The sequence below is a fragment of the Carassius carassius genome, chromosome 45 (genome assembly GCF_963082965.1).
Source record: "Carassius carassius chromosome 45, fCarCar2.1, whole genome shotgun sequence".
Lineage (NCBI taxonomy): Eukaryota > Metazoa > Chordata > Actinopteri > Cypriniformes > Cyprinidae > Carassius > Carassius carassius.
In genome coordinates this window covers 588,354-602,333 of record NC_081799.1, presented here as the reverse complement: position 1 = coordinate 602,333, position 13,980 = coordinate 588,354, and the positions used below count along the sequence as shown (strand labels likewise).

The following is a 13,980-nucleotide window of genomic DNA, read 5'->3' as shown; positions in this document are numbered from 1 at the left end:
ATCTCATGAATATTTATAAGAACAGTTTTAATATATTATAATATTTACTTATTTGTGGTTTTAGCTTTGAAGAGTATGATGATTTATAACACACAATTAACACCATATTAAATTTACTTCACTTACAGTATAATGGACTGTATCATATCCTGACATTATTTAAGATCTGCACAGTATCTAACCAGTGTTCAATACTTATTTTACCTGCTGTAGGTAGAATCTTTGTTTCCTTTGTATCCATTGGTATGAACGAGCTGTTTTAGAATAGCAAAACATCTCAATCAGAAATAAATATGGTGCCTTGCATTTATTTCATGTTTTGTTACAGCCTTATGTTAAACTGCTTTATATAGATTTTTTTTCCACATTAGTCTTTAAAAATTTGTTAGAAATATACTTTCTAACACTTTAACTCAAGAGCATTCATCTCGCTTGTAGATGTGACAAATTCAATTGAATGGGTATGATTAGGAAATGCACGTTTTAATAGAAGGTCCAACAGCTGATAATATAATTGAGGAATTATGTGGAACATTGCAGAAAGACACTGACTATAATTGTTGATTTTCTTCTGCCTGACAGCCGACGAACAATCAGTTGTTTGTGAACGTGAAGAACGCTGAGCAGCGGAAATGTCTTTCGCTGTTGGATCATACAGGAACTCTACCGGCCGACTGGAAACAAGGAGGATCCTTCAGTGAGCTCGGTGTGACATCCAACCACCATGAGCACAACAAACAGCAGCCAAACATTTGACACAATAATATTGTACTGAATAACCATCATTAACAAAAAATTACAGAGGACTATCTGTGCGGAGACTTGTTTCCTGACTGCCTCTGTGCAAACACTCGCCATCTCACATGCAGCATTCATAGCATTTGCAGCTGTAAGCTGTCAACAAAAAGAAATCATTAGTTTAACTTCTTATGTCTTGATTCTCTTATTAGGAGCTTATGGAGTTGACAGGCATTACATGGGAAAGTCACTGCGAGGTAAATGATCATTTAGCAAGCAAAGAGAAAATTCTCTGATTTACTCACGAAACATGTATGCATTTTTTCTGTGGACACAAAAGACAATATTTTGAAAAATGTCAGTGGGGTGCAGGGTTGTTTGCACCCTTGCGTGCTCCAAAATATGTTCTTTGCTTTGTGAAGAAGGCATACAGATTGAGGGTGAGTAAATGCCTTCACACAGTGTGATGATTTGTCCCCTTCTCTCTGTCTGTAGATCTGGTGAAGAGCGTTCCCTATCACGCCAGCTCCAGCTCTCTAAACAGCTCAGAGAACCCATACGCCACCATCAAAGACCCTCCTCTGCTGCTGACCAAGAGCTCGGAGTGTGGCTATGTGGAGATGATGTCTCCTGCTCATAGAGACGCACCGTACGCTGAGATACATGCCTCCAGCCCTGCCAACAAAAATGTCTATGAAGTTGGTAAGAGAATAACAGATCCAGCCATAGTATTGAGCTTTGCACTTTCATCATTCAAAGCTGATGTAATAAATGCCAAGTTCCTTCATGAAACTCTAGATGACTCAAGTTGGTGGGTCGTTAATACAAACTGATAATATTAACAGCTATTTGTGCAGCAGCAGTATGTCTTAAATACTAACAGCACCATATTGCAGAATGCATTGGCAGAAGCAAATTCTTGTACTTGACTGCAGCAACAGCAATAATCTACAACTACAGCAATAACCAACAGCAGCAGTGTAGCAGATCTATTCTGCCAAGACCAAATACATTAACATTGTCATATCTATCACCATGCGAAAATCTTCTGAGTGTTGTCATGATAGAACTGTATTAGAAATGGGGTTACTGATCACTCCGTATGAACAGCCTGAAGTCTCCAGTAATGCTGCACAGATGTAATGTGGCCAACCAAAATGCCTATTACCGCCACCACCGGGCCACGGCATTAACTGCAATTTAGTCGCGTCTTAAAGTTGTTTTACGAAACAACCATTAGGTGGCGCAAAGGGACTTTGCAAACTGATTATATTTATATTATATTTGATAAATAGAGATAAAATAATGAAATAAAACAAAAATAACTTTATAATATAACATTATAACATCCTTAAAAATTTCAAAACGTGAGATAGTCATATAGGCTTCAGGCTAATGCATCCATAATAATAATAATAATAATAATAATAATTAATGTACACAAAGGCTCTTACTGCATGTTATGGTAATTAAACATTCATTATGAAAACCATTAAAACTATACATTTCCTTATGCTGTTTTAAGGGCCTTTATTTCGATCTAGAGGCTAATGAAAGTTTTTGAACTAAAAATCCTGACCTTGGCCACTGGTCCACTGTACAAGCATACATATCTATGTGTACATTAGTGATGCACGGGTCGGCTCATAACCCGCGGGCCCTGCGGGTCGGGTTGGGGTGGGTTAAGAAATTGGCACTTTATTGCGGGGCATGTTGGGGCGGGTCACTAAAAACAAAAATTAAAAAAATCAATTCATGGTGCGTGGAATTTAATGGTGGAAATTTTGATTATTTCAAGAGATTCGTTGGTTTTCAGTTCGTTCACCAAAATGATTCGTTCAGATTCGTTCACTGATTTGTCCAGTGACCATTTCTTCATATTATACACAAATACGCCATAGCAGGTGGCGAAAAAGAGTGTCTTATGAGTTATGGCTTTTTCATGTCATTCACCAACGAGCTATGTATCAGTTCATTCAACTCGTTCACAAACGGGAATATCGTATTTGTTCACTACATTCAACAAATCACATGCTCCGTCACATCTTAAGTAACTCTTTGACAGGATGAAACCAGGGGGGCAGGGTTTCATATTTTATTGAAGCACCCCCGGGCGCCGCCATTGGCTAGCGGACCCCCACCTGCTGTTAGCATTCCATTGACTCCCATTCATTTTGGTGTCACTTTGACAGCGAATAACTTTACATCTGAGGCGTTTAAAGACTCTATTTGTCCATTAATTTTTTCTAAAGAAACACAAAAATTTATAAAAGGCTCCATTGCCTTGTATCTTACGTTATGGTCCCATAGAAGCAGTTTTTGTAAAAAATAGGCTAACGATTGCATCATAAACTGCGACTCTTTGTCGCACAGTAGAGAAATTACCGTACGGACAGGAGGAGAAGCTCGCATGCACTCTTTTACTGTCTATGAGGCTATCGGGGGGACGTGGAGGCATAAAGTCAAGGGAGATAATTATTCCGAATACTTACCAAAATGTGCTCCTGTTCACGCTCGCCTTCTCTGGAAGATTCGGTGGGTGATTCAGATTTCTCTTGGCACAGCGATTAGAAGATTTACAGGTTACTCACGTGACATCTACTTCATCCAGCTCAGTTTGAGTCTGCGCAGTACGCCCGATCCCCAGGAAGTGCGTGCTTCTAATTGACTTCATTTGTCTCTGTTGAATCCAATGGGGTCGCTGTGTCTATTTCTTTTACTGTCTATGGATGAAACAGTCCACAGAGCTGTTCACGAGCTGCGCATGCGCTGCTAATAACGCCGAGCTCGTGCACTGCTGTGGAGGGAGGAACTTCAGGGAATGAGAAATATGAGTCAGTGGATTACATGAACAAGAACGATTCGTTCACCTAAAATATTAGTTTACGAACGAACCATCACTAGTACAATTCCCTATAGCCTATATTAAATATTTGGAATATTTTCATATTTTCTTGGGTTCTTTGATAAGGTAACAATATGAATGTCTAAGTAGCAACGTAACTTCCATGATGTCCCCGATGCACGGGGCGGGTAAAGAAATTTTACTTTATTTGCGGGTTGGGCTGGGGCGGGCCAAATAAATTCAGAAAAGCGGGACCCACGGGTTGGAAAAAAAGCCGACCCGCACATCACTAGTGTACATGGCTGTGCATACATAATACTTTATTCGCATCGTAATAACTCTGACTCACACCAAAAAAATAAATAAATACGTTTTGAGAAATCAAGAATAATAGGCTAAAACTGAGACTTGGAAAAACTAAAAATCGTAAAAAAAGTATGATATTAACTTTTAATATTTATATTACATTCAAGGATGTCTGCATTATGCCATAAAAACATAAAATGATTGGCTTATTGTTGCTTGTTATAGGCTAGTGCTAGTTCTGACACATTTTTGCATTATAGTTAATTTCACAGTTTATGAAAGGCTTGAAACTGATTTACACTTACTTATTTATTTCAGCTGGTGACACATATTTATTCGTTATCTGGCCTTTTTAACACATTTTATTCCCATATACAGAGCCCATGACCTGCCGAACATTATGTCCATGAATCAAGAAATTAAAACATTTAAATAATAATTAATCCATTTAAAATAAATTAAACTGTTTCGTATACAGAGTTTGGCCGTGTGGGAGATTAGGGGAATCCATAAAATGTAAAAATAAATAAATAAATAAATAAATAAATAAATAAGTCAACACTGTACAACTGAAGAATTTTGTCATTTAATTAGAAAACAACCCCAGATTCACAACATTCATTTCCAAACACAGAAATCAGGTAAAGCCTTGCATGGGCCTCAAACCTAAGCCCTATAGCAGCCCTTGGCCGACATCTTACCAGTATGCTGGCCTGAGTCCAACTGGAGCCTGTTTCTTTTTCTCTCTCTCTCGCCATTAACATAGTTAACGAGGGAACGTAGCGAGGCCGGTGAAGTGATTGGGAAATGAACGACACTCACCGGTCTCGCATCCCACGGAGGAGATCGGAAGGATACAAAAGAGGAATTGAAAAGAGGAATTGCTTGAATTCACATAACATAACTTTATAAGGACTAAACTTTCGTCTGTGAATATTTTAACTACAGTGTTTTTCTTTAATTTTCTCAGACTGCAGCTGTCAAATAAAACACATCGGTGAGGCAAAGCTCACGTTTATTTGCGAAAATGTGCTATAATGTATTTGTTTGATAACTTGTGGTTAAAGCGACACTCAGCGGTCAAAAGTTGCAAATACACTTTACAGACCCCTCGGTTGGCCATTACTGTATCCTTACAAAACTAAAGTCATCGCATCAGTTCCTCGGCTAGCAGAAAATGAGTAATCGTGAGTCGTGCGAGAGCAGCTTTAGCGTTCACATCATGTTACCACACTAAAATTATAATCGGGCCGTCACGCCTGTCTTTTCCATCAGTCCTCACCCCGGCCCGTTTGTACAGACACTGAAGATGAGGACAGACTACCTCGAGAAACCATGTTTATAATGTCACTTTCCATTTGAAAGATCCGAGCAGATGCACCCTTTATCTTACTCTCCACACATCTCTTACTACAGGAAATATTCCGATAATGTTTAAGCAGGTGCTCAAAAAACCAGCACTGAGCCCTCCATCAGTCAACTACACACTACAGTCTCTTTCTGAGCGTTCATCTTCCACTGAGCACTCGAGACACAGCTAAAGACACACAGCCCTTCCCTCAGCGCTCCAACCACAGCGCACTATTGCTTACTTTAGATCCTAACGTTCCTTTTTACTCGTACCACACAGTGAAGCTGTACACTTCAGGATCTTAATGCTACACTATTTTTTTCCCCCGTTACTGATTCTGTAAGATGAACAAATGATTTGGAACCATTTTGACAGAGATGATAGCAAATAATTAAAGCTAACGTTAGCACTGGACGATACATTGTTATTACATTCCAAATGGGCAAATAGTCTAAATTATTATTATTATTAATAATATTACAAGTTGACTCCAGATACAAAAAATGCAAATCTGCAAAGTCGCATTTGTTATTCGTCACTTTGATAGCAAGACTTTTGAAGCTGGAATAATGAGTGGATTAAGCATTTCTATTGGCAAGAGAGGAATAACATGGATGGAACTTTCTTAGCATGGAGGATTGTGTGCATTACAGTCAGGTACAACAGAGAAAGCTACTTGCATGAAAAAAAGTTACATTTTTGAAACTTGTTTATTAACTTGTTTAAAAGGTCTGTGTCTTCCCGTCCAGGTTCAGGATTTTGGCTTTGCTATGCTTGAAGCTGCTTGTTGTTTCCACAATGGGACCCAACCCTCCTGCAGAACAGAAACTTGTTTTTAGTATTTATAAATAATTAATGAGATAACAGTATGTAAGCCATGTAATGGTTCAAACCTGTGTTTTTCCCTATCCAGAGCCGACCATCAGTTCTGTCCACACACTTTCTAACAACAGCTGCAACGGGCCATTTTGTCAAGATCCATACGACCTACCAAAGAACAGCCACATCCCGTGTCATTATGACCTGCTTCCCACGAGAGACAGCACCCCCTCGCCTCTCAAGGACACAGACAACAAATAAACCCCGAGATGCACCGTAAACCTCTGCATTTCCACAGCCATCTGTTAACACTTCCATAGTTGTCTGTGTTGACATCCATCCTTATTAAAGTTCTTAATTGCTTTTGGCTTACAGGATTCAATAGTTCTTGTCAAGTCTTACCCAGAGTAATGTGGAGTTTTTCGGTGGAGGTGCAAACATTTGTAATCTTCACAAACAAATCATTTCATTCATTAAGAACAACATTGCACACATATACATGACAATCCTTGAAGGGATCGTTCACCCAAAAAAATGAAAATTAGCCCATGATTTACTCACCTTCAAGGCATCTTAATGTATATGACTTTCTTCTTTCAGACATCTAATCGTAGGTATATTAAAAGTTGTCCTGGCTCTTCCAAGCTTTATTTTTCATTAGTCCAAAAGAAGTCCAATAAAGTGCATCAATCCATGATAAAACATGCCTCACACAGCTCCGAGGGGTGAATAAAGGCCTCCTTGCACTTGTGTAAGAAAAATATTCATATTTGAAACTTTATACACAGTAATCTCTAGCTTCCATTAACTGTCATATGTATGTTCACAATAAATTCTGTTCTGGTGGATGACGGAGGATGTCATGCGCCGCTGAGAAGTGACAAATGCAGAGAAGCACAGAGGAGAGAGCAAAGCAAAGCAAAACAGTGGTCACAAATGAGTTTGATATAAGCCAAAAGGAGACTGGTTTTCCTTTTTCCATTTGGGGATCAGATTAAGAATTTTCTTTTTTGGGTGAATATTTCTTTAATGTTTCTGATCAAATATGTCAGATTATTCCTAATGACAGTTTGAAAATTTTTTTATGATATTGAGGTTATTAGTACTGTTTATTGAGACCGGACTATCAACTCTGTGTTTCTTGAATTGATTTTTAATTTTTTTTTAAAGCATTTCAGGTTTACCAAAGGTTTGTGTTGTATTAATATTGACAGCCTCCCAGTAACTATAGTTTACAGTCACAAGTTTTAACATTAGCATCATTTTTGGCTTGTCTTTTGATTTTAGTCCTATTAAACATGATCAATGAAATGAAGGGCAGATATTTCAGTTTGTAGTACTTTATAGTTTTTAGTAAGCTAAAGCTGGACTTTTGCGAAGAAAGACAAATCTTTAAGTTGATGTGGTGGGGTCAGTTTGATATGAATACATCTTTGGAGTATTTAGGACATGCGTCTTAAAGCACTCTGAGCCTGGACTTTAACTGTTTAAAATTGTATACATAGTACCAGTTCTTTAATAAATTGCATTTATTTCCTTTAAAATGTAACAAATTCCTCTGTAACTTGACCAATACTGTGTAAAGCAGGACATGCAGTGAAGACTCTGACTTTACTGACTGGACCTCAACATACTGTGTTTCTTTTTTTTTACTGTGCTAAATATGCCACACAAAGAAATTATTAATAATACTGATTCCAAAAACAAATCTGAGTGTGTATGAGTGTGCTGTATGTATCTTAAAACTGTATCTGTGTTTTGCTTTATTCCAGATTTTAAAAAAATAAATGTACAAAGTGTAATACATCCCAAAAGGTGTCCTTTTTCTCTCCCCAATGACAGACATTCTTATATATTTCTACTCTGCAACCACTTTCTTTCCACATTTTCTTAGAATGAATTACTTAAAATTTTTTGCTGAAATATCCTATACATGCAAATATGATTAACAATGAAATAAATAATTGTGAAGTTGACATGGTTAGGTGAGCTTTATTAATTTAGTAAATGTCATTGGAATAGATTCCTATTAATGAAACTATATGATCTGAACTGATCTCATTAAGTTCTTGGTAGTTAGGTAAAATATTTCAGCTGTAACCAATCATACAGTGAGTGATATTCAAACCAACATGCGATTGCATTATGATGGGTTTTATACAACAGTTCAACAAGATGTGGCACCTAGTCTATTTTCCCTCCACCATCATGATAGAATTGTGCATGTATCCAGAAGACTAATTCACTGCTGCTTCCTTTAAGAATTCCCTATGGGGTTTAAAAATCAAGTTCTCTCAACATTGTGTGATAGTTTTCACGTTTTTGAGAACTTAATTTCTCTGAAATGCTGACACCTGATTGAATTGCACTATTTTGCCTGCAATTGCCAGTGGTGTTTGAGTTATAACCCATGACCTTTGGATTACAAGTCTGACTCTCTAACCATTTGGTCACGACTGCCCCAAAGCCATTATTGTTTCATTAAGGAAAGTATTAAATAGACATAAAATGTAAAAAAATAATAATAATAATAATAATAACTTTACAAAGAAATATTTTATTTGAACATAGAATTTACTATAAAAATGTAGGCTACAATGGCCCAACATAACTGTGGAACACAAAAGAAGATAATTTGAGAAATAACTCATATATAATGGAACTTAATCATAACCAAAACAGTTTGTTTACCAAAATTATTCTAAATAAAAATGAATAAATAAATTTTTTTTTAAAGAGAGTAAGAAGTCATCCAGGTCTGAAAGGGCATGCAGGTGAGTGAATAGCCATATTTCCATTACCCTTCAAATTGCATATATTGAAATTGCCAAATGAAAACATAACCAGAAAATTAAAGCTGCAAGAAGTGCAGAAAGGGCCCTCACATCTGGGCTCACTGCCACCCGGTGACCATAGGAGAACAGCAAATTTTGGGCAATATGCTTATAAAATGGTAAATGTTTGTGCCAAATTTCCTGTTGCCAGCAGGTGGTGCTATGACTATTAATCAATATTGGCCTTAGGATCTGTTAAGACCAGGACTCTTATCAAAAATGTGAAGTTTAGTGAAGATCAGACATTGCATGTTTAAGTTAGTGTGAAAAAATATATTTCCTTTTGCCAGCAGGTAGTGCTATAATTATAATTGAATATTGGACTTTAGATAAAACTTTTATAAAATGTGTGATGTTTGGGGCAGATTGGGCATTGTATGCCAGAGTTACAACATCTTCCTGTTTCATAGTATCATTAGCATGCTTTAGCACTTAGTAAGTGTTGCTAGCATGTTTGACATAATGGCATATTTTACTGTTGCCAGTAGGTGGTGCTATTACTACAACAAAATATGAGAACGTATATATCTTTAGGCCAGGACTCTAATCAAACAAGTGAACATGTGAGGCAGATTGGACATAGTATGCACAAGTTACAGTTATGTTCTGCTTCACTGCATTAATCGCATGCTTAAACACTTAGTGTTGCTAATGTTTTAGCATGGTCCTAGAATGTTTCCAGCCTATTTAACACTTGTTGATGCATTTTTATTATGTTGCTAGGAGTCCATAATAGTGTTAAATATGTCACTTCAGCTGGTGGTGCTATGACTATAATAGAATATGGGCATATTGGTGTGTTCAGGACAGGACTCTTACCAAACTTGTTAAATTTGGGTCAGATTGGACACTGCATGCCTGAGTTACACTAACTTCCTGTTTCACTGCATTGATAGCATGCTTTAACACTTAGCTATGTGCTACTATCATGTTTTAGCATGGTTCTAGCATGTTGCCAGTGTATTTAGCACTTGCTGACACTTTTGAATATGTTGCTAGGAGTATATATAGGAGACGAACACTTCCCAATTTAACCTCACAAAGGTCTTATGATAACCCTCACCAAATTTGAAGATGATCCGAGTAAAACTGTAGTAGGAGTTTGCCAAAGTACGAGGCATGAAAATGCCAAAAACTGCACAAAAATTGTACAGGAAATTCAAAATACTTTACTTCCTGTTGGGTTTTGTAATTTGTACCAGGAGACTTTTTTGCAGGTAATGGTGTGCTACACGTGTACCAATTTTCATGTATGTACGTAAAGCATTGCTCGAAGCGCACTCGGTTGAAATTTTACAGGTGGAATTTCACTTCTGAAACCAATGTCAGATGTACATCCCGAATTACGGAAAAGTTGGGACGTTTTTTAAATTTTAATAAAATGAAAACTAAAGGAATTTCAAATCACATGAGCCAATATTTTATTCACAATAGAACATAGATAATGTAGCAAATGTTTAAACTGAGAAATTTTACACTTTTATCCACTTAATTAGCTCATTTAAAATTTAATGCCTGCTACAGGTCTCAAAAAAGTTGGCACGGGGGCAACAAATGGCTAAAAAAGCAAGCAGTTTTGAAAAGATTCAGCTGGGAGAACATCTAGTGATTAATTAAGTTAATTGATATCAGGTCTGTAACATGATTAGCTATAAAAGCTTTGTCTTAGAGAAGCAGAGTCTCTCAGAAGTAAAGATGGGCAGAGGCTCTCCAATCTGTGAAAGACTGCATAAAAAAATTGTGGAAAACTTTAAAAACAATGTTCCTCAACGTCAAATTGCAAAGGCTTTGCAAATCTCATCATCTACAGTGCATAACATCATCAAAAGATTCAGAGGAACTGGAGAAATCTCTGTGCGTAAGGGACAAGGCCGGAGACCTTTATTGGATGCCCATGGTCTTCGGGCTCTCAGACGACACTGCATCACTCATCGGCATGATTGTGTCAATGACATTACTAAATGGGCCCAGGAATACTTTCAGAAACCACTGTCGGTAAACACAATCCGCCGTGCCATCAGCAGATGCCAACTAAAGCTCTATCATGCAAAAAGGAAGCCATATGTGAACATGGTCCAGAAGCGCCGTCGTGTCCTGTGGGCCAAGGCTCATTTAAAATGGACTATTTCAAAGTGGAATAGTGTTTTATGGTCAGACGAGTCCAAATTTGACTTTCTTGTTGGAAATCACGAACGCCGTGTCCTCCGGGCTAAAGAGGAGGGAGACCTTCCAGCATGTTATCAGCGTTCAGTTCAAAAGCCAGCATCTCTGATGGTATGGGGGTGCATAAGTGCATACGGTATGGGCAGCTTGCATGTTTTGGAAGGCTCTGTGAATGCTGAAAGGTATATAAAGGTTTTAGAGCAACATATGCTTCACTCCAAACAACGTCTATTTCAGGGAAGGCCTTGTTTATTTCAGCAGGACAATGCAAAACCACATACTGCAGCTATAACAACAGCATGGCTTCGTCGTAGAAGAGTCCGGGTGCTAACCTGGCCTGCCTGCAGTCCAGATCTTTCACCTATAGAGAACATTTGGCGCATCATTAAACGAAAAATACGTCAAAGACGACCACGAACTCTTCAGCAGCTGGAAATCTATATAAGGCAAGAATGGGACCAAATTCCAACAGCAAAACTCCAGCAACTCATAGCCTCAATGCCCAGACGTCTTCAGACTGTTTTGAAAAGAAAAGGAGATGCTACACCATGGTAAACATGCCCCGTCCCAACTATTTTGAGACCTGTAGCAGAAATCAAAATTGAAATGAGCTCATTTTGTGCATAAAATTGTAAACTTTCTCAGTTTAAACATTTGCTATGTTATCTATGTTCTATTGTGAATGAAATATATGCTCATGTGATTTGAAAGTCTTTTAGTTTTCATTTTATTAAAATTGAAAAAACATCCCAACTTTTCCGGAATTCGGGTTGTAAATTTTCGCCAGATCTGATGTGTGTGCAGCTTCGTGAGTTTTGGAGTATGTTTAGGCTCTTAAAAATGCTATTCACTTTGGAGAAGAAGAAGAAGAAGAAGAAGAAGAAGAAGACGAAGAAGAAGAAACAGAGCAATTCCAAGAGGCTCCTCGCACCATGGTGCTCGGGCCCTAACAAATAAATTCCGCAAAACTCCCTTATGTCACAAAAAGTTTTTATGCTCCCATGAGGTAGTTTTACAGGCAATTTCGAAAAAGAACACATTGCAAAACTGCAGTGGGAACCCTTTTCACATTTACGGGTCATCTGGCATACTTAAAAGTCAAATATAAAATCAAATTTTTTAATGTACTATAACCTGCAAGAAACACTTAATATGTGGCCAGGATAACCCCTTATTTACACTGCAAACGTTTGCGGTGCATTGCGGCTCCAAAACGAGCACTGGCCTCTTCTAGTCAAAGTTTGTGTTTATAGCAGATGTGGCACATGTTTCAGCATGTTTCATAAACGGCCCAGAAGCGACTCTCCATGCTGCTTTGCTAAAGATACATGCATGCGTCTCCTTTGATTAAAAATAATGTCTAGTGCGGTGGCTGCGATATACAGTATGTAAAACTACCAACATCTGTCACCATGACTTATCATAAAAGGAAAACTTAGGTTTTAGTCGCATAACATCGTTTAATGGTTGATGGAAATATTGTCATTTTGCAATAGTTTTTTTTTATCAACATTCATAAAATATCACCAAGGTTATGCACTAATTATTATGAAAATATATGATTTGAATCAGGTGTGTTAAACAAGAGACATGCAAAATATACAAATATGAAATACTATAACTGCCAGTAGGTGTCGGTAAATGTCTTAAGTCATTGAGTCATTTATTAATTAGATTCTATTCAAATGGCTGAATCATGCTATCTTTATGAATGGGCTATGGAAAAAATTGTTCTCCCGATTCATTCAAAATGCGGGCCAATCGCCAAAGCGAATGAGACCTTCCCCCACATTTGGTGCTGTTTAAACTACAGTGAATTGCAGAAAGAAAATACTCCAAAAGTGTGAAGTGGCGCTACGCAATGCATTCACCAGTCATGTGTAAAAGCAGTAGGCAAAGCAAGTTTATTTATAAAGCACATTTCATACACAATGGTAATTCAAAGTGCTTTACATAAAAGAAAGTAAAATAATCATTAAAAAATATCACAATTTATTTTTTTTGAAAATTAATTAATTTAAATAGGAAAGGATTATACAACAACTACAATGCAATTAGTTTGGACATCACACATTCAACTCAACTCACACACTGACGAGTAATATCTGAGAATTTATTAGCCATTGGCTAATATTAGACATCATTTAATCGCCAGAATGAAGATTTAGTCGTTTTATGCGAGTGATTTACTCGAAATGTAGAGGGTTGGGTTGACAAGAAATGGATAGCTGTCTCCTTGTTTTTGTCACTAGTGCGCAAGCGCAAGGCAACACTGTGTGCATGTAATACTCAAGGGAGTTGTAGTGTTGTAGTGTCACACTTTAATATGGCTCATTTCAGATGCCTTGGAGTCACCATGTTACCCTCCACGAGCAAAATCCCACCCGCATTTGGCAAATTGGCGGGTGTTAATGTCAAGCCCTGATTCCAAGATAACTAGATAGCCCTCAATGCCAGGCACCAGGGGCCTGGCTGACCAGCAAACTCACATTTTCACAATACACAACACCCACACTTAAAGACTTTTCTTTATTTAGACTTAATCAGTTACAAATGTATCTGGTTTATGCATGTGGTTTGTGTGTTTCCCTATTATAGTAGCCTAGTTACAATTCTTTATTTGCTTTAGTTAGACTCTCAATACTTATGGTCAGGTATATGAGTGTATCTCTGTTTTAAGATCTTCTAGATGTATTGTCCTTGGTAGCAAAAATTATCTGCTTTTTATTCCTCAAGCAATTATGTACACTATGTGATCGTCAAATGCTTCATACTATTTGTACTGTAGCGTATGAGTAGTTCATTCATTCATTGGTTCTGAATTAATGAATCATGGCTCGTTGAATCTAAAACAATGCACATTCCTTATCCAACCCAAAACTTTTAGCCTCTGAACTCATGCAGGTAAATCAAACTCTCTGCAA

The 13,980-nt window shown here is 37.5% G+C and overlaps 1 protein-coding gene across 1 annotated transcript in view; it reads left to right on the top strand.

Annotated features, from left to right (window-relative positions):
• Window positions 1-7,244, top strand: part of LOC132126955 (multiple epidermal growth factor-like domains protein 10) — a 135,456-nt gene extending 128,212 nt beyond the window's left edge. Inside the window, exons 20-23 of the mRNA XM_059538579.1 lie at window positions 583-706; window positions 951-995; window positions 1,234-1,440; window positions 6,154-7,244. Coding sequence (XP_059394562.1) covers window positions 583-706; window positions 951-995; window positions 1,234-1,440; window positions 6,154-6,320 — 543 coding nt within the window. The 3' untranslated portion in view covers window positions 6,321-7,244. The remainder of the gene's footprint in view (window positions 1-582; window positions 707-950; window positions 996-1,233; window positions 1,441-6,153) is intronic.
• Window positions 7,245-13,980: the final 6,736 nt, after the last annotated feature.